Here is a 27535-nt window from a genome sequence, read left to right on the forward strand (position 1 = left end):
TCTAATGTCCCAGTAGGTGCCCACCTGAGCACCAGTGACCATCAGAAATTATGGCTTGATATCACAAACAGGATACAGAGAAGACGCACAAAGACCCGGGTTTTGAATTTCATAAATACATACTTTGTCAAAATGGGAATGTTCCTAGAGGAAGAACTAGAAGACTGGGAGTAAATGGGTGAGATGGAACAACAGTGGGTCAACTCAAAGGTAACAAATCTATATTAAAGAAAAGGAAGAGGAAAAAGAAACCAATCTGGTTCTCAAAGGACGTGGCTGACAAAATAAAGGCAAAAAGAACAGTGTTCAAGAAATATAAAGGATCTCAAAAAGAATAACTCAAGGAAGAATACCTGGTGAAACTGAGGGACACCAAGACAGAAATCAGGAAAGCCAAAAGGTCAAGTGGAAGAAAGAATTGCCAAAGAGGTAAAGCGAGGTGACAAAACGTTTTTCAGATATATCAGAGAAAGAAGGAAGGTTTGGATAAGTTCTTGAAGGAGAAGTCCATTAACGGCTATTAATCAAATTTACTTAGGGAATAGCCACTGCTATTAATTGCATCAGTGGCATGGGATCTTCTTAGTGTTTGGGTAATTGCCAGGTTCTTTTGGCCTGGTTTGGCCTTTGTTGGAAACAGGATGCTGGGCTTGATGGACCCTTGGTCTGACCCAGCATGGCAATTTCTTATGTTCTTATGTTCTTAAGGTCTGTAGTGGTATACTGAAATTGAAAGGTGACAAGGAACTATGTGTGGAGAGAGATGAAGAAATGGCAGAAATATTAAACAAATATTTTGGCTCAGTGTTCACTAAAGAAGACCTTGGAGAAGGATGGTTGCTTGTAGAGAAGATCATAAATGGGACTGGGGTAGACGAAACTCCATTTACGAAACAGAATGTATGGGAAGAGCTAAGCAAACTGAAAGTGAACAAGGCTATGGGGCTGGATAAGATACATCCCAGGATACTGAGGGAGCTCAAGATATGCTGGTGGGTCCACTGAAGGATCTTTTCAATAGATCCCAGGCACCAAGGGAGTGGTGCCATGGGATTGGAGAAGAGCGGTTGTGGTCCCGCTTCACAAGAATGGCAGCAGAAAGAGGCTGGAAATTACAGGCCGGTTAGCTTCTCACTGGTGGTGGGAAAATTAATGGAGATTCTGCTGAAGGAAAGGATAATGAACTATCTACAATCTGCTGGGTTCCTGGAACTGAGGCAGCAAAGATTCACCAGGGAAAGGTCCTTTCAGACAAATCTGATTCTTTTTTTTTTATTGTATTTTGATATGGTCCTGCTAGGAGTCTTGTGAATAAAATGAAAAGTTTGGGAGTGAGCGCCAAGATGGTAATGTGGATTACAAACTGGTTTACCAATAGGAGACTGTGTGTAATGGTAAATGGAACCTACTCTGAAGAGAAATCCCTGTTAAATGGAGTGCCACAGTGATCGGTGTTGGGACAAGTTCTTTTCAATATCTTTGTGAGCGACATTGCAGAAACATAGAAATGATGGCAGAAGAAGACCAAACGGCCCATCCAGTCTGCCCAGCAAGCTACGTACTTTATCCATTTTTTCCCCTTTTTTTCTCTCCCACCTGTTACTATTGGCTTCCAGTACCTTCCAGCCCTAATTCCCCTCCACCCCACCACCAATTTAGAGAGCAGCGCCGTATCTGCATCCAAGTGAACGTCCAGCTCAATTAGGGGTAGCAACCGCTGTAACAAGCAGGCCACACCCTTACCCCATACTCTTACCCACCTCTGTTTTTATTTTTTTGTTTGTTTTCTTGGTTTTTTTTTTTGGAGATAGCAGCCCTCCATCCTTCCGCTCCGTGAAGGTGGAACACCAACTACTGGCCACTGGCATCCCGCTCCGTGAATGCCTCTGTGGCTACTGCCGCTCCGTGCAGTGTTTGAATGCCTCTGTGCCTACTGCCGCTCCGTGCAGTGTTTGAATGCCTCCTCTTTATTCACGCCCTCTAGACTTGATGGATCCACAGTGTTTATCCCATGCCCTTTTGAAGTCGTTCACAGTTTTAGACTACACCACTTCCTCCGGAAGGGCATTCCAGGCATCCACCACCCTTTCTGTGAAGAAATACTTCCTGACATTGGTTCTTAGTCTTCCTCCCTGGAGCCTCAGCTCGTGACCTCTGGTTCTGCTGATTTTTTTCTGACGGAAAAGGTTTGTCGTTCTCTTTGGATCGTTAAAGTTTTTCAAGTATCTGAAAGTCTGAATCATATCACCCCTGCTCCTCCTTTCCTCCAGGGAGTACATATTTAGATTGTTCAATCTCTCCTCGTATGTCATCTGATGAAGACCCTCCACCTTCCTGGTCGCCCTTCTCTGTACCGCTTCCATCTTGTCCTTGTTTCTTTGTAGATACGGTCTCCAGAACTGAACACAGTACTCCAGGTGAGGCCTCACTAAGGACCTGTACAAGGGGATAATCACTTCCCTTTTCTTACTCGATATTCCTCTCTCTATGCAGCCCAGCATTCTTCTGGCTTTTGCTATCGCCTTGTCGCATTGTTTCGCAGACTTCATATCGTTAGACACTAGAGATGTGAATCGTGTCCTCGATCGTCTTAACGATCGATTTCGGCTGGGAGGGGGAGGGAATCGTATTGTTGCCGTTTGGGTGTTTAAAGTATCATGAAAATCGTGAGCCGGCACACTAAAACCCCCTAAAACCCACTCCAACCCTTTAAATTAAATCCCCCACCCTCCCGAATCCCCCCCCAAATGCCTTAAATTACCTGGGGGTCCAGCGGCGGTTCGGAACGGCAGCGGTCCAGAACGGCCTCCTGCAATTGAATCGTGTTGTCTTCAGCCGGCACCATTTTTCAAAATGGCGGCGGCCATAGACCAACACGATTCGACTGCAGGAGGTCGTTCTGGACCCCCGCTGGACTTTTGGCAAGTCTTGTGGGGGTCAGGAGGCCCCCCAAGCTGGCCAAAAGTCCCTGGGGGTCCAGCAGGGGTCCGGAAAACGATCTCCTGCCGCGAATCGTTTTCCGTACGGAAAATGGCGCCGGCAGGAGATCGACTGCAGGAGGTCGTTCAGCAGGGGTTCCGGACCCCCGCTGAACGACCTCCTGCAGTCGATCTCCTGCCACATTACCTCTTGCCGTTGAAGCCCAGAGCCATGATGGAGTCTCATCAACCCTGTGCATGTACACTGAACAAGGGCAAGGCATTATCTCCAGGTAGTAGCCCCATTTCCGCGAGAGCCACATTAACTATCAACAAATATTGAATAAGCCTAATAATTGGTAATGTCCCTATAGCCTATGAACTCACCGTTAATTTTACATACTCTTACCCACCCCTGGTTTTTTTTTTTTATTTGGAGATGGCAGCCCTCCATCCTTCTGCTCCGTGAAGGTGGAACACCAACCACTGGCCACTGGCATCCCGCTCCGTGAATGCCTCTGTGGCTACTGCTGCTCCGTGCAGTGTTTTGCTGCCTCCTCTTTATACACATCCTCTAGACCTGATGGATCCACAGTGTTTATCCCACGCCCCTTTGAAGTCCTTCACAGTTTTGGACTTCACCACTTCCTCCAGAAGGGCATTCCAGGCATCCACCACTCTCTCTGTGAAGAAATACTTCCTGACATTGGTTCTTAGTCTTCCTCCCTGGAGCCTCAGCTTGTGACCTCTGGTTCTGCTGATTTTTTTCTGACGGAAAAGGTTTGTCGTTGTCTTTGGATCGTTAAAGTTTTTCAAGTATCTGAAAGTCTGAATCATATCACCCCTGCTCCTCCTTTCCTCCAGGGTGTACATATTTAGATTCTTCAATCTCTCCTCGTATGACATCTGATGAAGACCCTCCACCTTTCTGGTTGCCCTTCTCTGTACCGCTTCAATCTTGTCTCTGTCTCTTTGTAAATACGGTCTCCAGAACTGAACACAGTACTCCAGGTGAGGCCTCACCAAGGACCTGTACAAGGGGATAATCACTTCCCTTTTCTTACTCGATATTCCTCTCTCTATGCAGCCCAGCATTCTTCTGGCTTTTGCTATCGCCTTGTCGCATTGTTTCGCAGACTTCGTATCATTAGACACTATAACCCCCAAGGTCTCTCTCCTGCTCTGTGCACATCACATGCACATCACATGCTGATAGGCCATAGGGCCTATCAGCATGTGAGGGCTTACAGGGCTGTGCTGGAGTTGCTGCTGCTGTGGGTCTGGTGCTGCTCTGCAGGAAAAGGAGGTGGAGGATACCCAGAGAGAGGAACATCTGGGCAGGAGCAATGGGGGAGGGATTTGGTCTTTCTACAACTAATGGCATCTGTTAAGGGGAGAAAACAACCCCTCCACACACTGGTTATTGAGGGAATCTCCCATTGCCTATGGGCACCCCCATTTTATATCTGAACCTTATTCTACTATTTGCATCTTGGGCATCGTTAAAGTCACTTATAAGTTGAGTAGTGATTTTAACTTTGATCTCTTGCAGTGTCATGGTATCTTCTAACAAGGAAATCCTTTCCTCTGAATCATCCACTCCCTTTTGAAAGAAAGATAACTGTGCTGTAGGGGAAGCTACGTCTGTTTAAATGTATTTAGTCACCTCGTGATTCTCTGTCCTTCGAAACCTTCAGGGACTGCAGTTTCTTCATGATCATTGCAAGGGAAGTTTTAGTTTCAGTTTCGGTTTTCTTACCAGCCGTCATTTTCTGTGGCAACGGAAAGTCTGTTTTGTCTCATTTACCACTGGCCGTGACAGTTATCTCATGGAAGAGACAGAGATTTTACTTGCAGGGTTTACTCCTCAGCGACCAGATCCATCCAGCAGCATGTTCTCTACTGCCCCCCCCCCCCCCCCCCCCCGTGCTGGTGCCAAGGGTATTAGGGCACTCGTTTGCCTAATGGAAGCACAAGCCCTGCAGCCCCTCCCCCTTTTAGCCCCAGTCATCATTGGCACATTTGGGCAGAAGTCTGACAGCGTTTCTTTTCGCAGAAGTTCTGGCTTGCAAAATAGTTTCTTGCCTTCTGCAAATTGTTTTGCCTTCCTTCAGTTGCAGAATTTACAATTCCTCTGGCAAACGCACATTGCCTTGCATATGTTACCTGTGCTCATTTCTTTCTTTTTTTTTTTTTTGTCACTCTCCCTTTACCTGGAGCTTAAATCTGTCTCTCTTAATTTTTTCTCAAACCAGATTTGAGATGAAATATCAGATCTCCAAAACATAAAAACATGTAATATTTGTCACAAACAATCAAAAAGAGGGGGGCTGGATCAGTCTTCCATGCACAATGCAATCCGCAGTCTTTTGATTGTGACAAAATATTGCATGCTATTGATTTGGAGATTTGATATTTCACCTCTGTTTTGGTTTGAGAGTAACGGTATTGTGAGGGGGTTGAGCCTCGTGGTTTACATTAGTGGACCTTTTAATTTTTTACCAGTGTAGATTCAGTGCTGGACTATGGCCCCTCTCCTCTTCCTCCTCCTCCTCTCCCTTCCCATCCCCAGTACACTGACACCAACCAGTGCAGCAGCAGTATAAAAGCAGAAGTAGGCAGTCAGCATATGCGGAACAGAGATCCTCTGAGCTTTTATTTCTTCTGTTTAGTTTTACAAAGAAGAAAACCCGGCTCTCTTCAAAATCATGGAGACCGCTGATGTTCAGAAGAGCAAAATAGCTATTGTTGGAGGAGGCCTGGTAAGAAACCAGAAATAAAACTTCTGCATCTTAAATTTTCAGGCTGCTGTTTTTTTTTTTAGTCTTCTTGATGGTAATGATGTTTGCAACGATAAAACTTGTGGCATTGTTCTTCAACAGAAACAGATTGACTCAAGAATGGCTTCCAAGTTTTTAGTCCTTCTGATTGTGAAAGCCTTCAAAGCTGAAAAGCAGCAATCCAAGCTAGTTAAAAAGTTTGACATTTTTACATTTCTTAAATAGATTCTACTCGGATCACACAAGATGCTTTTGCGTACAAATGTGACCCTAAATTTTCAGCTTTAGCCAGGAGGCAGTTCCGTGAAGCACACTGCTTGTAACTCTAGTAGCTGATCTCACTATTACAATGTTTTCCTGCCAAACATAGGGAGGGTAACTTTCAAACCTTATTTGCGTTACTGCATGTGCATGTGTAAGTAGATGTGCGGAGATTTATCCTAGTATTTTAATTCAAGCCGTACAGTAAAAGTTGCGGCACGAGCACAGGCCACTCTCCTGTGCGCGTGATTTAGTATTCAAATGAGGGCCCGTGGTAAAAAGAGGCGCCAGGGACCTTTTTGACAGGAGCGGCGGCTGTCAGCGAATTTGACAGCCGACGCTCAATTTTGCCGGCGTCGGTTCTCAAACCCGCTGACAGCCATGGGTTCGGAAACCAGACGCCGGTAAAATTGAGCGTCTGGTTTTCAACCCGCGAGCCGCAGACTGATTTAAAAAAAAATTTTTAAATTATTTTTTACTTTTGGGACCTCCGTCTTAATATCGCCATGATATTAAGTTGGAGGGTGTACAGAAAAGCAGTTTTTACTGCTTTTCTGTACACTTTCCTGGTGCCAGCAGAAATTAACACCTACCTTTGGACAGGCGTTAATTTCTAAAAGTAAAATGTGCGGCTTGGCTGCACATTTTACTTACTGAATCACATCGGAATAACTAATAGGGCATCAACATGCATTTCCATGTTGCAGGCGCTATTAGTTTCGGGGAGGTTGGCCACGCGTTTTTGACGCGCTATTACCCTTTACTGAATAAGGGATAAAGCGTCGAAAACGCGCATCCAAACACAGGTTAGCAGTGCGCTCCGCCAGAGTGCACTGTACTGTTTTGGCCTGTATCTTAGATAAAATAGTTGAGGTTAATGAAAGACCTACCTGCTTCATGAAGAATGTTTAATAGGTCCTCATGGAGCCTACAGAGAGAAAGGAATGCAATAAAACCAAAAGATATGCAGTGGAAAATATATGGGTAAAAAGCTCTATGTATATTCTGCTAAATCTGCTGAGATTTTTAGATGGGCGGATTAAAGATTTAAAGTAAAAGGCGCTGATCCATGACAGCTCCAAAGGCAGCAACTCTCTGTCTTGAGACTGCAATCACCTTTCCTCCCAAGACCCCTACAACTCCATGAGTCAGACACAAGCAACTCTCCCCTTCCCTCCCTGACCCCAGTACTCTTGCCTGCCAGACCTCTGTATCTCTGACCCCAGCACTCTCCCCAGTCAAATCCCAGGATACCCCTCCCTAATCCCAGCACTCTCCCCATTCACAACCCCAGGATCCCCTCCCTAATCCCAGCACTCTCCCCATTCACAACCCCAGGATACCCCTCCCCAACCCCAGCACTCTCCCCATTCACAACCCCAGGATACCCCTCCCCGATCCCAGCACTCTCCCCAGTCAAACCCCAGGATACCCCTCCCTAATCCCAGCACTCTCCCCAGTCACAACCCCAGGATACCCCTCCCCGACCCCAGCACTCTTCCCAGTCACAACCCCAGGATAAAACTCCACAATCCCAGCACTCTCCCCATTCACAACCCCAGGATACCCCTCCCCGACCCCAGCACTCTCCCCAGTCAAACCCCAGGATACCCCTCCCTAATCCCAGCACTCTCCCCATTCACAACCCCAGGATACCCCTCCCCGACCCCAGCACTCTCCCCAGTCACAACCCCAGGATACCCCTCCCCGACCCCAGCACTCTCCCCAGTCACAACCCAGGATAAAACTCCACAATCCCAGCACTCTCACTAGTCACAAGCCAGCAAATCCCTCCCCGATCCCAGCACTCTCCCCAGTTAAACCCCAGGATAACTCTCCCTGATCCCAGCACTCTCCCCATTCACAACCCAGGATAAAACTCCACAATCCCAGCACTCTCACTAGTCACAAGCCAGCAAATCCCTCCCCGATCCCAGCACTCTCCCCAGTTAAACCCCAGGATACCCCTCCCTGATCCCAGCACTCTCCCCATTCACAACCCAGGATACAACTCCCCAATCCCAGCACTCTCCCCAGTCACAACCCAGGATAAAACTCCCTGATCCCAGCACTCTCCCCAGTCACAACCCAGGATACCCCTCCCCGATCCCAGCACTCTCCCCAGTCACAACCCAGGATAAAATTCCCCAATCCCAGCACTCTCCCCAGTCACAACCCAAGATAAAACTCCCTGATCCCAGCACTCTCCCCAGTCACAACCCAAGATAAAACTCCCTGATCCCTAGACTCCGGGTGTGCATCCAGGCGTTGGTGTAGGTGGAGAGCAAACACAAACACCACTGGAATTTAACATCTCGTTAAGCCCCGGGGAACCTAAGACTCCTCTACCCCCCAGTCTCTCACTGCCACCAAATTTGGTTGAGGACAACCAACCCAGTGGGTCAAAGGAAGTCAGCCCTATTGGAGGAATTATGGAGGAAGAAGTGAATAGACATTTAAGCCTGGGGAACACTAAAACAAATGGTGTACCCTCGACATCAACACCTGAGGGGAGTGGAGGGGGGGGGCAGAGGCCTCCGATGTGAGAAGTAAAATCTGACCTCAAGGATTGGTGAATATTTTGGACAACTCCAGTGTGTCTCAGACGCAACCAGTTACTTTAGAAATTATTTGGACTACCCTAACAGATTTGAAGACCATTATTCTAAATTTAAATGCAACTATTATAGGTACGCAAAACCAGATTTCAAAAATTGAACCAGCAGTTGTTAAACATGAAGAGAAATTGGTTAACTTAGAAAATAGGCTTATTCAAGTTGAAAAAATTCAGACAGGCCTGATCCAAGGTGATATTTTAAATAACAGAAAAATAGAAATTATTGAAAATCAAATAAGATATAATAACATAAGACTATTAAACTTCCCTAATGTAAAATTAATATCTCCCTTTGAGCAATTTAAGAATTTTATGAAGGAAAATCTGAAATTAACAGAGGGAGAGATACCAAAGCTTGAGAAAATATATTTTATAGCAATGGGAAGGAAAAGAAATGAGAATAGTCCACAGAATATACAACAGACACCATCAAGTAATTTAACAACTTTTTTGGAACAGTCTATGTCAGAGCAAGTTGAATTTAGAGGCACCTTGTGTGTCAAGTTTCTGAAGAGTATAGACAGAGATAAGATACTTAAGTTGTGTTTAAAAAATAGAGAATTGTTATTTCTTGGTCAAAAGATCTGGACCTTCCCTGATATTACTAGGACAACCCAAGTCCGTAGAAAAAATTTCCTACAAATGGTTCAGGAAGTAAAGGCATTAGGAGCCATGTGTACTATATACTACCCATGTAAATGTGTGGTGAAATACCAACAGGAAAGGTTTGTGTTTTTAGAACCAAGTGAGTTGAGAAGTTTTCTTGATGCAAGGATTACCTGTCACTACATCCTAGTTGAAGGTATGTTAGTGTAAGCACCATTATTACTATTTTTGTTATTTCTAAGATATTGCTCAGAAAGTAATCAACCAGTCTCTTTTTTCTTTATAAGAGGGTATTACCTAATATATGAAAATTGTTTTCTTATATTATAAATTCCTGTACCTTTTGTTTAGACAAGCGGATATTGCTGTCAGCATTGTTTGTAATGATTGATAAAATATAAATTAAAAAAAACAAACTCCCTGATCCCAGCAATCTCCCCAGTCACAAGCCAGCAAATCCCTCCCCGATCCCAGCACTCTCCCCAGTCACAACCCAGCAAACCCATCCCCGATCCCAGCACTCTCCCCAGTCACAACCCAGGATAAAACTCCCTGATGCCAGCACTCTCCCCAGTCACAACCCAGGATAAAACTCCCTGATCCCAGCAGTCTCCCCAGTCACAAGCCAGCAAATCCCTCCCTGATCCCAGCACTCTCACTAGTCACAAGCCAGCAAACCCATCCCCGATCCCAGCACTCTCCTCAGTCACAACCCAGGATAAAACTCCCTGATCCCAGCACTCTCCCCAGTCACAACCCAGGATACCCCTCCCCGATCCCAGCACTCTCCCCAGTCACAACCCAAGTTAAAACTCCCTGATCCCAGCACTCTCCCCAGTCACAACCCAAGATAAAACTCCCTGATCCCAGCACTCTCCCCAGTCACAAGCCAGCAAATCCCTCCCCGATCCCAGCACTCTCACTAGTCGCAAGCCAGCAAACCCATCCCCGATCCCAGCACTCTCCCCAGTCAAATCCCAGGATAAAACTCCCCCATCCCAGCACTCTCCCCAGTCAAACCCCAGGATACCCCTCCCCTACCCCAGCACTCTCCCCAGTCAAACCCCAGGATATCCCTCCACTACCCCAGCACTCTCCCCAGTCACAACCCAGGATACCCAGCACGCTCCCCAGTCAAACCCCAGGATAAAACTCCCCCATCCCAGCACTCTCCCCAGTCAAACCCCAGGATATCCCTATCCTACCCCAGCACTCTCCCCAGTCAAACCCCTTGATACCCCTCTCCGATCCTAGCACTCTCCCCAGTCAAACCCCAGGATATCCCCCCCCCCAACCCCAGCACTATTTCCAGCATGTCCCCCTCTCCCACAGTATCCTCTTCCCTTCCTCCAGTACTCTCCCCAACGAAACCCCTGTAGCACCCTCCTCAACCCACTAGGATCCCCAGCTCCTGACCCCAGCATTTTCTCCGGTCAGGCCCCAGGATCATCCCTCTTGCCTCCAAAACTTTCTCAGGCTTTTGTCATTTGGTGGCAACTGGCTCTTCCTCTTGCCTTTGTGTTGGCTGACTTTTCTTCTATTGGCGCATATCTAATAATGGCTGACTCCTTCTGTCTACAACATCTACCTCCCCTTTCCCTTAAACGTCTGTGGCACAGAGAGCAAGAGAATGCCTTAGCTCCATGACAGTCCCTGTTCACATCATCATCATCAAAGAATCATAATTTTGGGTCTTTGATGATATGAGCAGGGATAGCCACGGAGCTCCAGGATAGCAGGCTAGTTATGCTATTTATTCCAGTGTTGCATCAGCATATTGCATCAGCTGTAAGGCACAAAGATGATCATTTGGGAAGCCAGTATACAAAATATGACATTAGTCCAAGGTATTCAGTCTGATAGATTGAACAACAGTACAAAAATCTTTTACTGGGAGAATGTATTTCAACCTATGCAAAACTCTTAACTTACAGAAAATGGATAATTATTTATTTTTATTTATTAAAGGCTTTTATATACTGACTTTCTTGATACAAATCAAATCAACTCGGTTTACATCGAACTAAGCAGTAACTATAACTAACCAATCAACAAGAGACAATTTAAAGGAGGATAAAGTTACATTATAACAAGGATGCCTTAACTGGGAGTAGGAAATAAAGAAAGGGAGAACGAAGATAAAGTACTATATACAATGGAGTATGGGAGGGAGGCAAGGAGCCGACCTCATGATAGCTTGTAAACGTGACTTAGCATTTGTTTATTTACATAATTGATGGAACAATTCTAAGTCAGGCTGTGGGGCTTGTAGTGGAGAAGGCTTGGCAGAACAGCCATGTCTTTAGTTTCTTTTTAAAAGTTAGTAGACAAGTTTCCTGCCTAAGGTCCGGAGGCATGGCTTTTCAGATGGAGGGGCCTGCGATAGAGAATGTCCGGTCTCTGATGTTTGAGTGGTGTACAACTTTGATTGGAGGAACATGTAAGGATCCCTTGTAGGCATCCCTTAAGGGTCTGGCCGTCGAGTGCAATTTGAGAGGGTGAAGCAGATCAAGAGGGGTCTGATGGTGAATAATTTTATGGATAATTGTGAGTGATTTATGGAGAATCTTGAAGTTTACTGGGAGCCAGTGAAGATCTTTTAGAATGGGAAAGATATGCTCTCTCTGATTGGTATTCATCAAAATTCTCGCCGCTGCATTTTGGAGCAACTGGAGAGGTTTTGTAGTAGAGGCCGGGAGACTTTGCAAGATGGAATTGCAGTAGTCAATCTTGGAGAACAGAATGGCTTGTAGGACGGATCTGAAATCGTAATGGAATAGGAGCAGTTTGAGTTTATTGAGTACTTGTAATTTGTAGAAGCACTCCTTTGTAGTGTGTTTTATAAAATGCTTTCGGTTCAAGTGACTGTCAATTATGACTCCAAGATCTCTAGCGTGGGATATTTGTATATTAGCTTGCGATTGGTGATGGAAGGAACTGCCTTCTGGAGTGATTAGCAAACGTTCTGTCTTGGAAGTATTGAGCACCAGGTTGAGGCTTGAAAGGTGATGGTTGATCGTTTGCAGGTGAGAGTTCCATAACCTGAGTGTTGAGTCCAGTGAGTTGGATATGGGGATTAAAATTTGAACATCATCTGCGTATATATAGAATTTAAGTTTCAGGTTCCCTGGGGAACTCCGAATGGTGCATTAGTGTGAGAGGATTCCTTATTATTGATTTTGACCTTATAGCCTCTATTGCTGAGGAAGGAGTCGAACCATCTAAGAGCTGAACCTGCAATTCCTATGTCTGAAAGCCGGTTTAGAAGGGTATTATGATTTACAGTATCGAAAGCTGCAGAGATGTCGAGAAGAGCTAAGAGGAACAATTGTCCTTTATCAAAGCCAATGTATACTTGATCAAGGAGTGAGGTGAGGAGGGTCTCGGTATTGTGTTGTTTTCAGAAACCATATTGTGACGGGTGTAGAATATTGTGGTCTTCCAGGTAATTTGAAAGTTGCTTATTTACGATTTTCTCCATGATCTTAGCTACAAATGGGAGATTTGATATGGGGCGATAGTTGTTGAGGTCGTCCGGGTCCAGGTTCGATTTTTTGAGTATGGGTTTGAGGGTGGCCAATTTGAGAGCATCCGGGAATGTTCCTTGTGAGAGAGAACAATTGATAATATCAGCTAGATGTTTGGAAATGTATTCTGGTATGAGAATCAGAAATTTGGAAGGTATTTGGTCCGGAGGGTGGGTCGAAGGTTTCATTCTTTTTATCAGGGTTTCCACCTCTATAGAGTGAGTAGGATCAAAGGAATCCAATCTTATGTCTGTGTTCGGTAGGTGGATGGTATCCGGAAGCAGTGAATTTGGGTTGATAGGTAATCTGGCCAGGGTGTTGGAGATTTTGTTCTGAAAGAATAAGGCCAGATCATTGGCTTTCGAATGGGCTGTATCGTCTGGGATTGTAGGGGGAGCAGTTTTGGTGAGCTCCGATACGTACGAGAAAAGGGCCTTCGCGTCATGCATCATATCGTGGATACGGTGGGCATAGAAATCTCTTTTTGTTCAAAGCGTTGCCGTTCTGTAATGGTGGAGGGCGGCTTTGTATATGGTTAGAGAAAGGGGATTGGGATTCTTCCTCCATTCTTTTTCTTTCCGTCTTAGGTTTTGCTTCTGGGTGCGGAGCTCATTTGAAAACCACGGCTGCTTGTTTTTTTGAGAAGGATTTATGTTTTTTTTTTACAGTGGGCATAAGTTATTGGCTATTGTTTCAGTGATATTTTGCCATGAGATAATAGCTGAATTGGGGTATATGAGATATATGAGAATATTTTATAAATTGTGCAACAAGTGCTGCATGGTTTATAAAATACCACATATTTGTCCTCTGAAATTACGTGCATATGTTTCAGTGTGTGCAACTATTTCTAATGTAAGAAAAGCACACTTTACCTATTTTATAAGCATATGTGTATATTTTATGTGCGTAAAAAATATAACAAGTACGCGTGATAACCCTGATCTGTATGCAGAAGCAGGTATTTTATAAAGTATGCACTTATCCTATTTTGAAAATACTTGCGTACTTGACATCACCAGTTCACTGATACCTCTGCCAGTTCACCCATTCCATCTCCAGTTCACCTACACTCTCTACACTTCACCCTGAATTCCCCCCAGTTCACCCAGACCTTCAACCCAAAAACTGCAGACAACAGACAAATCTGATTTCACTTGCAAGAATCAATGAGCAGATATAAAGACAAGATCAGTAATATATATGGCTATATCTCTTACAAAATAGGCATCGTGGATAATACTTTGAAATCGTCAGCTCAGTGTGCTGCAGCAGTCAAAAAAGCAAACAGAATGGTAGGAATTATTAGGAAGGGAATGGTTAATAAAACAGAAAATGTCATAATGCCTCTGTATCGCTCCATGGTGAGACCGCACCTTGAATACTGTGTACAGTTCTGGTCGCTACATCTCAAAAAAGATATAGTTGTGATGGAGAAGGTACAGAGAAGGGCAACCAAAATGATAAAGGGGATAGAACAGCTCACCTATGAGGAAAGGCTGAAGAGGTTAGGGCGGTTCAGCTTGAAGAAGAGACGGCTGAGAGGGGATATGATAGAGGTCTTTAAAATAATGAGAGGTCTTGAACGAGTAGATGTGAATCGGTTATTTACACTTTCAGATAATAGAAGGACTAGGGGACACTCCATGAAGTTAGCAAGTAGCACATTTAAGACTAATCAGAGAAAATTCTTTTTCACTCAACATACAATTAAGCTATGGAACTTGTTGCCAGAGGATATGGTTAGTGCAGTTAGTGCAGCTGGGTTCAAAAAAGGTTTGGATAAGTTCTTGGAGGAGAAGTCAATTAACTGCTATTTATCAAGTTGACTTAGGGAATGGCCTCTGCTATTACTGGCATCAGTAGCAGAGGATCTTCTTGGTGTTTGGGTACTTGCCAGGTTCTTGTGGCCTGGTTTGGCCACTGTTGGAAACAGGATGCTGGGCTTGATGGACCCTTGGTCTGACCCATCATGTTCTTACAACCACATGGACTTTTGAACCCCACCCTAGAACTCCCACAGCCCACCCCTTTTTCCCATCGGTAAAATATAACTGCAAAATGGAAAATACCTGCGTACTCTCAATGATTATAAAAAGCGTATCCGAGAGTTAAGACTCAATTCCGCCCCCCTGAACACCTCTCTCTAGGGAAATGCACAAAATTGAGGTTATACACATATTTTTTACGCGCATTGGGCTATTTAATAACAGTCACGGCATTTGCATGCATAAAATCCATTTTTGTGTGCACAAATAACTTTTAAAATTCACCCCTTAAAGTCTGGAGCATAGGTGACTTGAAGAGAGGAGATTTTTATTTTTCTTGCACCTTCTATTCAGTGCAGCCAGTTTAATCTTGCTTTTTATAGGCCTGCAAGCGATGGAGATAATTTTCAAATAATTTACGCTTGTACATGTAACATATTATCATAGCAATTTTCAAAAGCCCATTTAGTCGAGTAAAATCCAGTTTGATGCATGGAAATGCTTTTGAAAATCAGGCCCGAAGAGTGCCTGCCAAAAAAATGACATTTCAATGTGCTCTGTATCTCCCACTCCATAGCAAAATATAGTCAATTCTATGTTGTTCAAGGTGAATTTTTCATATTAGGGGCGTTTTAGTACTAGAGATGTTTAAAATGTGATTTGGACTGCAGACACACAGCCTTCGAAAATGTGTGGGAGTTCTTTTACATACAAGAAAAGAGATGATTCAGAGGTTCATTTCTTCTTCTTACAGAAACCTCACTTACACAAGCCATGGACTCCTCCTTGGTTGGAATTGTGGCCATAGTTATTACAAAAACATTTTCTAAATCACTGTTGCCTTTAAAAAAAAAAATGTAATAATTATAAAGTTTATGCCACAGTAGATGTGGAAGCACAAAGCAGAGCACACCAAATGGAATAAGTGTGCTGCACAATCAGACTATGAGGTCTGTAAGTTCGTGTGAAGGCTTAGAAAATGTAATGTATTACTTGAGGTAACAGCAGTCCAGCTTAACAGCTCCCAAACTGAGTAACAGAGTTTGTATACATTGAAACAAAAAGCATTCCTCTGTCCCCCCTGAAGTAATACATTAAATTTTCTAAACCTTCAAAAAAAAAAAAAAAAAGGGGCGGGGACAGGAATCTTTTTTGTTTCTCTATATACAAATTCTGTTACTTAGTTTGGAATCTGTTAATCTGGACTGGTGTTATCTCAAGTAATACTTTACATTTTCTAAACCTTCATATGAACTTACAGCCCTCATAGTCTGATTGTGCAGCACGCTCTTGGTTTTATATTTATAAAATTTAACAAAAAAAAAAAAAAAAAATCACATGTAAGCCTTGCTCTGGAAATATTTGGCATATAGCCATCAAAACTGATAAACATAATCATGCAGATTAGTATTCAAGCAATAATTATACCTGGGAACGCTCTTGTTTTGGCTCAGAGACTCAGGAATTCCAAGGGAATTGCCTGGTCTCTGAGCCAACACTGAAAAACTCCGGGGGCGGTAGCAGGAGCAGGCCCCAGAAGCAAAAGTCTGCAGGGCCACACGTACGGGCAAGAAGGAGGAGGGACATTGGGCAAAATAAGAGGCAGTGTTAGGCCCACGTCGGGGAAGGAAGGAGGTGGAGTTCCGTTGGGGCTGTCCAGCTAGAAGGAGGAGGAGGAGAGCCTGGGTCTCACAGTGGCAGGAAGTAAGAGATCTGTTGGATCAGGAGGAGGAGGAACTTGTCCCCCCCCCGCAGCAGAAGGACGGAAGAGATCCATCATCTCACAGGCCTAGAGGAGGTGAAGGCTGTCGCTGGTGGGTGCCAGGGGAGGAGAGAGAATGAGTGTGTGTGGATCAGTGAGTATGGTTGTAAAAGGGAGAGAAGGGAGCCTATGTGTGTTTGTGTGTGTGTGTGTGTGTGTGTGTGTGTGTGTGTGTAAGAGGGAGAAGAGTGAATAAAACTGTGTGTGTGTGTGTGTGTGTGTGTGTGTGTGTGTGTGTGTGTGGGAGAATGAGAGGGGTATGAGCATGTGTGTGTGTGTGAGATGTATGAGGGTGAACATGTGAGAGTCAATTTAGTGTGTGTATGAGAGAAATTTGTCTGCGGGCTGCTACTGCCATCATCCCCATTCCCCTTCATCCTGCTAATCCGCAACAATCACAGGGTGGGTGGAAATCAGAAATTCCCAGATATGGCAATAATTCAGAGGCTAACAATCCATATTAGAACCCAGTACATACATAAAGAGGAGGAGACAGAAAAGGTAGAATCTTTAAGGAAAAGAAAAAAGAAGGCGTTTGATTGATAAACACTCAAGTTCATGTACTCTTCTCCGAGTTGCTTTCAATCACCAAGCTTCTGTGATTTTCTTAGAATTCAAGAAGAAACATAACCTCTCAGGGGTAAAAATAAAATTAATATCTGATGCCAACATACTTAATAATACATTTACAGGGATACTGTAGGAAAAATGCCATGCCAAGAGCTCTAGGCTCCTGATGCATACCTGTTTACTTTTATTTACAGATGCACATGTGATTTTTAGAAAAGTAAACCAGTTTGTATACCCATTGATCCAGTGATTTTGGGTGCTTGCATTCCCTCTCTCCCCCCCCCCAAAAAAAAAAAATCTAGAAGGAGAGAGACATCAGAAATTTGATCTGTGAATCACAAGCGCAGCTCTGGTTTGCATTGAAATAGGGCAGGAATGACCTTTTTTTTTTTTTTCTCTGGTTATTCCTGTGGTATTTTCAACCTCTCAGGAGTCTGAAGCATGCTCAGCTCAGGTTCCCCCTCCACCAATGCAGAGCAGCTGTCAGTGAGGAAGGTCAGACTGGGCAGCATTTTCTCTGCTATATAATATAATAAGGACAGAGAAAGATGGGGAAATAGGGGAACAGAAACACTGACCATGAGTTAAAACAGCAAAGGGGTAAAAATCAGCATTGTAAATCGAAATGAAAGGGAAAGAAAGCCCACCTTACAAACCTCAAGGGGAGTCATGTATTAACCATGAAGAGCACAACACTGGCCCTGTTTAGCGCTGTGCATCAAAGCGATATTTTAGTGGTGGATGAATGTATTCGATGCTAAGTTATTCGGATATGTGCTGTTCGAGAACATTCGCACTATTCGAGCGCGGACCCAGATGATCCCATGGGAGGTCAGCACTATTAAGTAGTGCCAGCCCTGTGCTGAGTTTAGATTACAATGGAGGTTTCGAAAGGAGAGGTAGGAAATATTTTAAAATATGTATTCAGTTTGTAAGGACGAGCTCCGACTAGGGAATGGAGATTTTTTTTTCACAGTGGGGGAAGTCTTTTAAGATGGCTCATACGACTTTGCCCCTCTGAAGCTCAATTTCTCTTGTGCATAACATTAACAAAGCCTTTGCACTTAAAATGCTTCCTTTATTTGCATAATTTAAATGTTTGTCCCACCTCTTATACACACTGGGGGCTATTTTCAAATAGCCTGTGCAATCATAAGCTACACAAGCTCTTTTAATGCTCATACTTTATGCAGATCTTCAAAGAAACAACCTGGGTCATTTGACTTTGAAAATTAGCTAGGACAGAGTATACTCTCTAAGGGGTGAATTTTCAAAGGAGTTATGTGTGTAAAATTAGCATATACACATGTAAATAGCTTGCACTTGCATACATGCTATTTTATAAACATCAAAAATATGTGCACATTTTCATTTTCGCATGCATATTTACCTGCGCAGTCTAGAGGCGTTCTGAGGCGGGGCTAAGAGTTATACAAGTAAATTGCTATTTTATAAGAGACTTATAAGTATGTTTTGCAGCTTATGGAGGTAATTTTAAAAGACATTCTGGGGTAGATTTTATAATGGACGCACCGATTTTATAACATGTGCGCGCCGGCGCGGGCATGTTATAAAATCCGTGGGCCGCGCACACATGCCCGCCGGATTTTATAAGCCATACACACAAGTGCGGGCGGTGTGCACTGGGGGGGACGACGGACTTTCGCAATTTCCGTGCTGCAACACATTCCGGCCTTCCCCAATTTCCTCCCAGTCTGCTCCAATTAAGGCGCAGACTGGGAGGGAACTTCCCTACCCCCCTACCTAAACTCCCTCCCTCTTCCCCTCTCCTCCCAGCCCCTAAACCCTACCTTATCTTTCCTTTTTTTTTTTTGTTTCATAACTTACTTCAGCTCCCGAGCTGAAGTAAGTTGTGCATGCCGGCTGGCTGTCGGCATGCGAGTCTTCAGGGCAGCGATCAATGGTGCTGCCCGGCCCACCCCTTTGAAAAGAACCGGCATGCACAAGGCTCGGCCACTTGCGTAAACCTTTTAAAATCTACTCATATGTATAAATGTAACGTTCTATCATAGCGATTTTAAAAAGCTATTTATGCACATAAAGGGGGTAATTTTCAAAAGGAGTTACATGCGTAAATGTAGCTACTATTGTAGCAATTTTCAAAAGCCATTTACTCAAGTAAAGTGCACTTATGTGAGTAAATCCTATAGACAAGTCAATGGCATATATTGTAGCAATTTTCAAAAACCCACTTACTCAAGTAAAGTGAATTTACTCCAGTAAACCTGGTTTTTACTCGAGTAAATGCTTTTTAAAATCAGGCCCAAAGTGCACTTACACGTGACTATCCTATTGACAATTCAATGGCAGATATTGTAGCAATTTTCAAAATCCCACTTACGCGGGCAAAGTGCATTTACATGTGTAAAACCCAATTTTAAGTGTGGAAATGCTTTGGAATTTTACACATGCTAATTATCTCACACTATTGATATCAGAGATGTCTGTTGTCTACAATTGGTTGGTGGGGGGGGAGTTCTGGGAGATTTGGGGGGAGATTAAGGTGAAGAATTAGGAAGTCTGATGACCTGGAGAAAGCTTGGGGACCGGTGGAGGTATCAGCAAACTGGTGATTTCAATTGCACACATATGTACTAAAGTATGCCAGCTTCTCAGTTTAATCTCATGTGGTTATTGAAAAAAAAAAATTTGCAACTTCTGAATGTAAATCAGGGTTTTACCCAAGCAGGGTATTTTTTTTTTCACGTTTAAAAGATGCACACTTATAAATAGGTAGAGAAAGTACATGCTTTCAATGACTTGCATGTATTCACGTGTAATCAAGCATGGAACACAGTCAACATGGATTTACTCATGGGAAGTCTTGCCTAACAAATCTGCTTTATTTTTTGAAGGGGTTAATAAACATGTGGATAAAGGTGAACCAGTAGATGTAGTGTATTTAGATTTTCAGAAGGAGTTTGACAAAGTCCCTCATGAGAGGCTTCTAAGAAAACTAAAAAGTCATGGGATAGGAGGTGATGTCCTTTTGTGGATTACAAACTGCTTAAAAGAGAGAAAACAAAGAATAGGATTATAAATGGTCAATTTTTTATCAGTGGAAAAGGGTAAACAGTGGAGTGCCTCAGGGGTCTGTACTTGGACTGATGCTTTTCAATATATTTATTAATGATCTGGAAAGGAATACGACGAGTGAGGTTATCAAATTTGCAGATGATACAAAATTATTCAGAGTAGTTAAATCACAAGAGGATTGTGATACATTACAGGAGGACCTTGCAAGACTGGAAGATTGGGTTCCAAATGGCAGATGAAATTTAATGTGGACAAGTGCAAGGTGTTGCACATAGGGAAAAATAACCCTTGCTGTAGTTACACGATGTTAGGTTCCATATTAGGAGCTCCACCCAAGAAAGAGATCTAGGCATCATAGTGGATAATACTTTGAAATCGTCAGCTCAGTGTGCTGCAGCAGTCAAAAAAGCAAACAGAATGTTAGGAATTATTAGGAAGGTAATGGTTAATAAAATGGAAAATGTCATAATGCCTCTGTATCGCTCCATGGTGAGACTGCATCTTGAATACTGTGTACAATTCCGGTCGCCACATCTCAAAAAATATATAGTTGTGATGGAGAAAGTACAGAGAAGGGCAACCAAAATGATAAAGGGAATGGAACAGCTCCCCTATGAGAAAAGGCTGAAGAGGTTGGGGCTGCTCAGCTTGGAGAAGAGACGGCTGAAGGGGGATATGATAGAGGTCTTTAAGATCATGAGAGGTCTTGAATGAGTAGATGTGAATCGGTTATTTACACTTTTAGATAATAGAAGGACTAGGGGGCATTCCTTGAAATTAGCAAGTAGCACATTGAAGACTAATCAGAGAAAATTAGTTTTCACTCAACGCACAATTAAGCTATGGAATTTGTTGCCAAAGGATGTGGTTATTGCAGTTAGTGTAGTGTAGTTGGGTTCAAAAAAGGTTTGAATAAGTTCTTGCAGGCGAAGTCCATTAACTGCTATTAATCAAGTTTACTTAGCTAATAGCCACTGCTATTAATTGCATCAGTAGCATGGGATCTTCTTGGTGTTTGGGTACTTGCCAGGTTCTTGTGACCTGGTTTGGCCTCTGTTGGAAACAGGATGCTGGGCTTGATGGACCCTTGGTCTGACCCAGCATGGCAATTTCTTATGTTCTTATGCGCATGCATGTCTACCACAACATATGTGCGTATGTTTGGTTACGTGCGAATACCTGCAATTCATTGAAAACATGTACTTTCTCTATCTATTTCATGCATATTCTTTGTGCATTTATTGAAAACCAGGCCTGTTTGTGGCTCTTGAGGACTGGAGTTGGCCATCCCTATATTAGGTTATCTCTCTAGAACCCTAAATATCATATAAAAAGATAAATCAGGGAATGTAAGTTATTATGTGATCTGAGAAAAGTTATAGCTCAATGCTGAACTGTTTCTGTGCACTTATTCTAATGAACTTCATATAGGGACGTCATTGGGTTCCTTACTAAATTGGTGCCTTTAGTACAGGAAATGCAATGATTTCTCCCAATTCTAAATCATCTCTGCCTTTGAGCTGAAAGTGGAGTGTTACCTGAAGGAGATATAGAGACCCCCAGTGAGTTTCTAGAGAGTCCTGGGCTGATAGAATTACAGAAAATATCCCTGGTAGGGAGTTTGAAGCAGGTAAGCGCAGGAGCTCTCCTCTGTGATTAATAGAACTCCTTGCATGCACAGGAGGAACAGGGAGAGGACTCTCTTTGTTGTTACTAGAAGTGTTCAACACAGGATTTTCATTTGTCTGGATTCCCATGCAACAGCCAGCTGTATACCTATTTATTTATTTATTTATTTATTTGCTTATTTATTTAAAAGGTTTTTATATAGCGCATATACACAGAAAGCGGATCTAGGTGGTTTACAATTAAAAGAAACATACATAATAATCAAATGAGGTAAAAAAATAACACAAATGAAAAAGTATTGGATATAGAATAGAAATTACAGTCTCTGATAAATAAAGCTGGGTAGTACAATTTTACGTAATGGGTTAGCATTGCGGGCTAGGAAAGGCTTGTGAGAATAAGTAAGTTTTTTGGAAATCATGTTTTATGATTGGGTAGGGAATTCCATAGTTTAGGTCCTGCGACTGAAAACGCACGATTATGAGTTAAATTCAGCCTGGCAGTTTTTACTGTGGGAATTTGGAGGAAATTTTTGTCAGCAGATCGTAGATGATGGGGGGGGGAGGGGTTGTTAAATTCAGAGAGTGGAGCATTACCATATTTTGAAAAGTACTGTTTAACAAAGTATGAATTATCAGGTGAAGGAGAAAGCGAGTTTTCCTAGTTTACAGTATGTTATGTTCCCAAGAGTACCCATGCTGTGCAACAGTGAAAGGAGTGCAGCTTATAGCTAGCAGCATGAAAATCATACTCAAACCAGGATCTCCATATCCTGGGTTCCATGAGAAATAATATTATGAGACGGAGTTATTAAGATGCTTATCCATTCAGAGGAAATATTGTGGGGAGCAGCCAGAAGCACTGGAAACAATATATTCATTCGGTGAAGCCTTTATTAGGAGACTTAATCCTTCATGTACTCCTTTGGAAGGGCTAATATTTATGGGAGCTGTGTTGGATGTTTGAAATACTTTGCAAATGTGCCAAATGCGAGATTGTCACTATAGAAAAAGTTTATATACAGTAAAGCTTTCCATCTTTGGAACACAAAATCCTGTGTTGCATATTCTATTTGTGTCTGATGGTTTGAGTCCTCCCATCACTGCTGAAATGTATCTTTCCCCTTCCTCCTGCCCCTTCCCCCTCGCTGATCAGGAAAAAAAACTCTCCAAACCCCTCTCCCTTTTCCAGTAAGAAGGGGGGATTATTTTTATAATCAAACATCTTTTTTTTTTCTATTCTAGGTGGGTGCTTTAAATGCTTGTTTTTTTGCTCACAAAGGCTTTCAAGTTCATCTTTATGAAGCGAGAGAAGGTAACTATAAATTGCCATTTAAGATACTCATGTAGGCCTCCTTTCACTAGGGGTCACCTTCCCAGCGCCGGAGAGTCATCGGGCACCACTGAAACAGGTCCTTGGGCTGGGAGCAGACTCACCTGCAAAGCCAAACTGGGCCAAGAATACCACAAGAAGCAAAATGCCCAAGCCAAAGTTGTGAAGAGAAAAGACAGTTTACTTCAAACTTAACCATTTTAGCAAAAAGGAAGAAACATTTTCACAGTCCACATCTCAATACACAGGAAAAATACTTCAAACTCACAAAATCGCAGTTCACTCTCATCTAGAGGGGGGGAAAACCCTTCTCCAAACTCAGAACTTCCCCCCCCCCCCCCCCCCACAGATCCTCTGCGGACCCAGGAACTTCTCAAAGTCTCTTTCAGTATTTTCCAATACTCAAAAACACCAAGGTTGGCTCCAGGACAACTCATCCCTTGTCCATTAGGGCTTAGGCAGATACAGTTTCCTCAGCCCTGCACTGAAGCTCCAAACAGGCACAGAACTCCCACTCCTGCAGGCCTCCAACCCAGTTCCTTTTGTTCCGCTCAGAAAAACTCCAGCTCCTTCACTTCTCTCTCTTTTCTCAGACTCCCTTTACTCCTAACTCCTCCAGAGGTTTTGGAAGCACCTCCTTTACACAGCCTAAGTGGCACCACAAGAGATGGCACTGGTTTCATCTTTCCACTCTCTCACTCTCCCCCCATAAGAACATAAGAAGTTGCCATACCGGGTCAGACCAAGGGTCCATCAAGCCCAGCATCCTGTTTCCAACAGAGGCCAATCCAGGCTACAAGTACCTGGCAAGAAACCAAAAACTAAGTATATCCCATGCTACTGATATTCCATCTCCAGAACTCCTATATCCTCGGGGAAGCTTATGTTATACTTCCCTCTTCTCACATTCCCCTTTCTGGGCTGGGACACTTTGTCACTCAAGTTAATAGCCCCACACTCTGACCTCTACTGTCCTCCCCTTGCTGGAAAACCCTCATTGCAGAACATCACCAGTATGCTATCTAGGGGCCCTAAGGCCACACTTAAAACAGGAAGTCTCTTTAGCACCTCATTCATGTCTGTTCTAACAGATGAGCAGGTAGCATGCATAGTACAGATGAAAGCATGAAGAAAGGTAGATGAGCTAGCGTAAGCTAGACTTAACACCATTGTGAAAGGCTGCACACAGTTGTCCCTGTCAGTGTATGGTCAGTAGCAGGAATTAGTGTTGCTGCTTATTAGTTTCCAGCCTGCTTCTGGAATTCAGACCCTTGTCTACATCCTTTTCAGCACTGGAAAAATTAGTAATGGCCTCTGCACACACACCAGATTGTCAGGACATAGTAGCATACTAATGATGGCAGACAAAGCCCACAAATGGTCCATCCAGTCTGCCCAGCAAGTTGCTTGTGTAGGTAACTGCCATTCTGTGCAGGTTACCCAGGACCTCCCAGCTGGAACATGAATGGCCTGAAAATTGGGGGCCGTGTTCTGGCTTATAGTGGCTAAGCCACTGGCAACTGATGCAGACTGGAGAAGATAAAAACCTGAAGACAAAAGAGATGGCCAGGCTCATTTTATGGGCCAAGATGTTAAAATGTCTCTCGCCCGCCCATTGGTGCACTACTCATTTTCCTATTTTATCCTTGCTCTCTGACTTCAAAAGTCACAAAAGAAATTTATCCAGATAAGTGGCAGCTGCTAACCATGGCCAGACATTCAGTCACTACCACTTAACATCCAGCCAGATAAGTATGGACTTATCCAGTGGCGCTGAATGTCGACCCTTGTGTCCTCTAAACTGAATACAACTGATATTACATTTGTTATAGCATATGTTATGGTTAACAGTGCTATCAATTGCTAAAATAGTGTAATGTCTAGAAAATTATGTGTACATTAGCTTTGTAAATTAAATATTACCATAGAATAACATAGTAATATAATAGAGTCTGTTATTCAGCAGTGAGGGGTTTTGGTTAAGTTATTTGGCTTGAGTTAGCTGGATAACTTGTCTGGGGTATTCAGTGGAGTGCTCTTGGTTAGGTATTCTACTGAATCTATCCAGATAAAGTCCTTGCACCTGGTTAAACTTATTTGGCTGACTTTAGGACTGCTTTCTGGCATGACCAGACTTAGCTGGATAACTTAACTCCACCCGGAAAACCCCTGGTCCACCTCCAAGTTATATGGCTAAGTTTTATTAACTACTCAAGCCCGAGAACTTGGAGATTGTCGGATCATGGCAATTAAAAGCCTGTGGTTTGTCTGGCTAAAATCCTGAGCTCAACCAGAAGAACTATTTGAGTGTTGACCCCAATAATCTATAAGGGCAAATTTTCAAAATGATTTATACGCATGTAGTACCTTGGGCAGTAGCAGCTCAGGAACAACCAGAGAGATAAGGAGGCAGATGCTGGCTGTTCCTTGAGTGCACTTTCTTTACAGTGAAAAAGTAAACTCAAAACAAACAAGGTAGTTTACCTTAGCTTCAGGAAATACCCAGTCCTTAAACATAACAGATCTTAGCATATGGTGGGTCTCTGCCTGCTCTTTGGGGCCTATTTATACCTTCTAGGCCCTGAGTTCTTAAACTCTGGTGAGGGCTCCTCCCTTCACCCAGGATTCCATTTGAGTTAGGATTTTAAGGAGGACCGGGTAAGACAGCTGTATCCGGTCCTTTAAGGTAGTCTGAGGGAGTTTTCTATACACTCCCTCATAGCCCATAAAACGTTTAGGAGCGCTGAGAAGAGGTGTTCCAGGGGGCAGAGTTGTGACTTGTATGCATAATTTTGCTTTAAAAAATATGCATACAAGTTCACTCGCACAAGTTATGCCCTCAATAGAGCAGGTATAACTTTGTACAGGGAGGTTTCTGCACATACGCAGGCACTTACATTGGAATTTTCAAAGCAAATGTATGTGCATACATTTGTTTAGAAAATTGGGGTAAAATATGCACGTAATAGGTACATGCAGACTTTACCCTACTGCACTCTGTTATTAAATTACCCCCTTCCCTTTCTTCAAGAATAAGAACTTCCTTAGCATTCGGGTAGATCAATCCCAACGAGTGAGTTATGTATCTCTGCCAGCATATGGAGATGGAGCAAAAGCTAACATCTTGGCCATATAGTCCCACCCCAACATCAGCCTGCCAGTATTCTCTGTCTCCAGTAGATGGTGGACATGCATTTCCCTTCGCCGGATTGCCTGTGAGTAAAAAAAAAAAAAAAAGAAGAAAGAAATTGGAAAGGAGATGTGTATGTAGCATTGCTTGCCTCCTGCAGTGATACCATGTGGACCCTCCCTCAGTAGAGTGCCTTCAGTCTGGTAGCCTTGACTGGCATGGACTTAAATTCCAGTTAGTGATTGCAGGCCGAAAGAGGCTTGGCAGTGAAGACTTGAGCCCTCTCCCCCTGTAGCTGGGACCCGTTCCTGCTTTCAGCCAATTTAAAAATAAATAAATAAATAAAGAGTAAATGACAGGAGACAGCAGAGTTTGTTTCCTCGTTGTTTGGCTGTCCCACTCACACATCTCTGAGGAGTTCTGTGAAGTGAGGAGAGAGTGCTGGCACGCTGGGTTGAGCAGTCATTTGGCTAGGCTCTGCTCCCAGACTTCTCCTGTTTTGGCACGCGATAGGCTGCAGGGTACTTTCGCGTACTTTTTGGCTACAAACCACCTGCGTGCGCTTGAGCGTCTGTGTGTGTGCTCATTCTCATCTGTGCGTGCAATTTGGGCGTTCTTCCTTCTGGACGCACATCTTGTGCGCCCAGTTTAGGTGTCAGTTCTGGGCGTCCAGTTTGGGTGTCCAGTAGGATGAGCGGCCTAGGAGTGTGGGCTTGGATGCACATTTTTTGTGTGTCCATATTAGACGCTCTTGTACATGCGGGAAAGCTAGGCATGAGCCTTCATCAGGCCGTGTGCTTACAGCATGGTGCCCTCGGCAAAGAAACTTAAGCGCCTATCTATCTGTGCTGCCTGCCACATCAGAGCCATTCAGCTGGAGCTTTCTTTAAGCCTGTTTCAGCGCTGCCTGGATGCTCGGAGAGATTTGCCTCCTTCCGATTTTGCTGACAATGGTCCATCTCCTCAGTCTGAAGGGAGTGGGACCAAGGTTAGACACTGCAGGTGTCCATGGGTCAAGTCCTCAGGGGTCACTGGCTCACAGGAAATCAGGTTCAGAGGATGGGGCTTGGAATGGACCCGGTCTCCTTTTCCTGTGTGGAATTCTTCCAGGAATTGCAGACATTTCTACAGAGCCAGTCTGTTGAAGTGACGGTTCCTATTAAGGTAGGTCCAGGCGCTCCGAGTGCTGCTCTGCCTTTCTCCACGGTCAAACACCGTAGCGCAGTGTGGTCTGACAGAGCTTGAATGCAGGTAGATCAGGATGATACCAATGATGATGGTGGGGGCTTTCCTGGTGAGGAAGGGGATGATCCCTCCAGATTTGGAGCCATATAGAACTCTTATATGTTTCTTTTATG

General features: G+C 43.7%; 1 protein-coding gene across 4 annotated transcripts in view; it reads left to right on the plus strand.

Annotated features, from left to right (window-relative positions):
- The first annotated feature begins 5503 nt into the window (after positions 1–5503).
- The window catches only part of KMO (kynurenine 3-monooxygenase), a 142689-nt gene continuing 120657 nt past the window's right edge, over positions 5504–27535 (plus strand). For all 4 annotated transcript variants that reach the window (XM_029594006.1, XM_029594007.1, XM_029594005.1 and 1 more), the window contains exons 1-2: positions 5504–5680; positions 22960–23029. In XM_029594006.1, coding sequence (XP_029449866.1) covers positions 5627–5680; positions 22960–23029 — 124 coding nt within the window. In that variant the 5' untranslated portion in view covers positions 5504–5626. The remainder of the gene's footprint in view (positions 5681–22959; positions 23030–27535) is intronic.

Source organism: Rhinatrema bivittatum, chromosome 3 (assembly GCF_901001135.1).
Source record: "Rhinatrema bivittatum chromosome 3, aRhiBiv1.1, whole genome shotgun sequence".
In the NCBI taxonomy this organism is placed as follows: Eukaryota; Metazoa; Chordata; class Amphibia; order Gymnophiona; family Rhinatrematidae; genus Rhinatrema; species Rhinatrema bivittatum.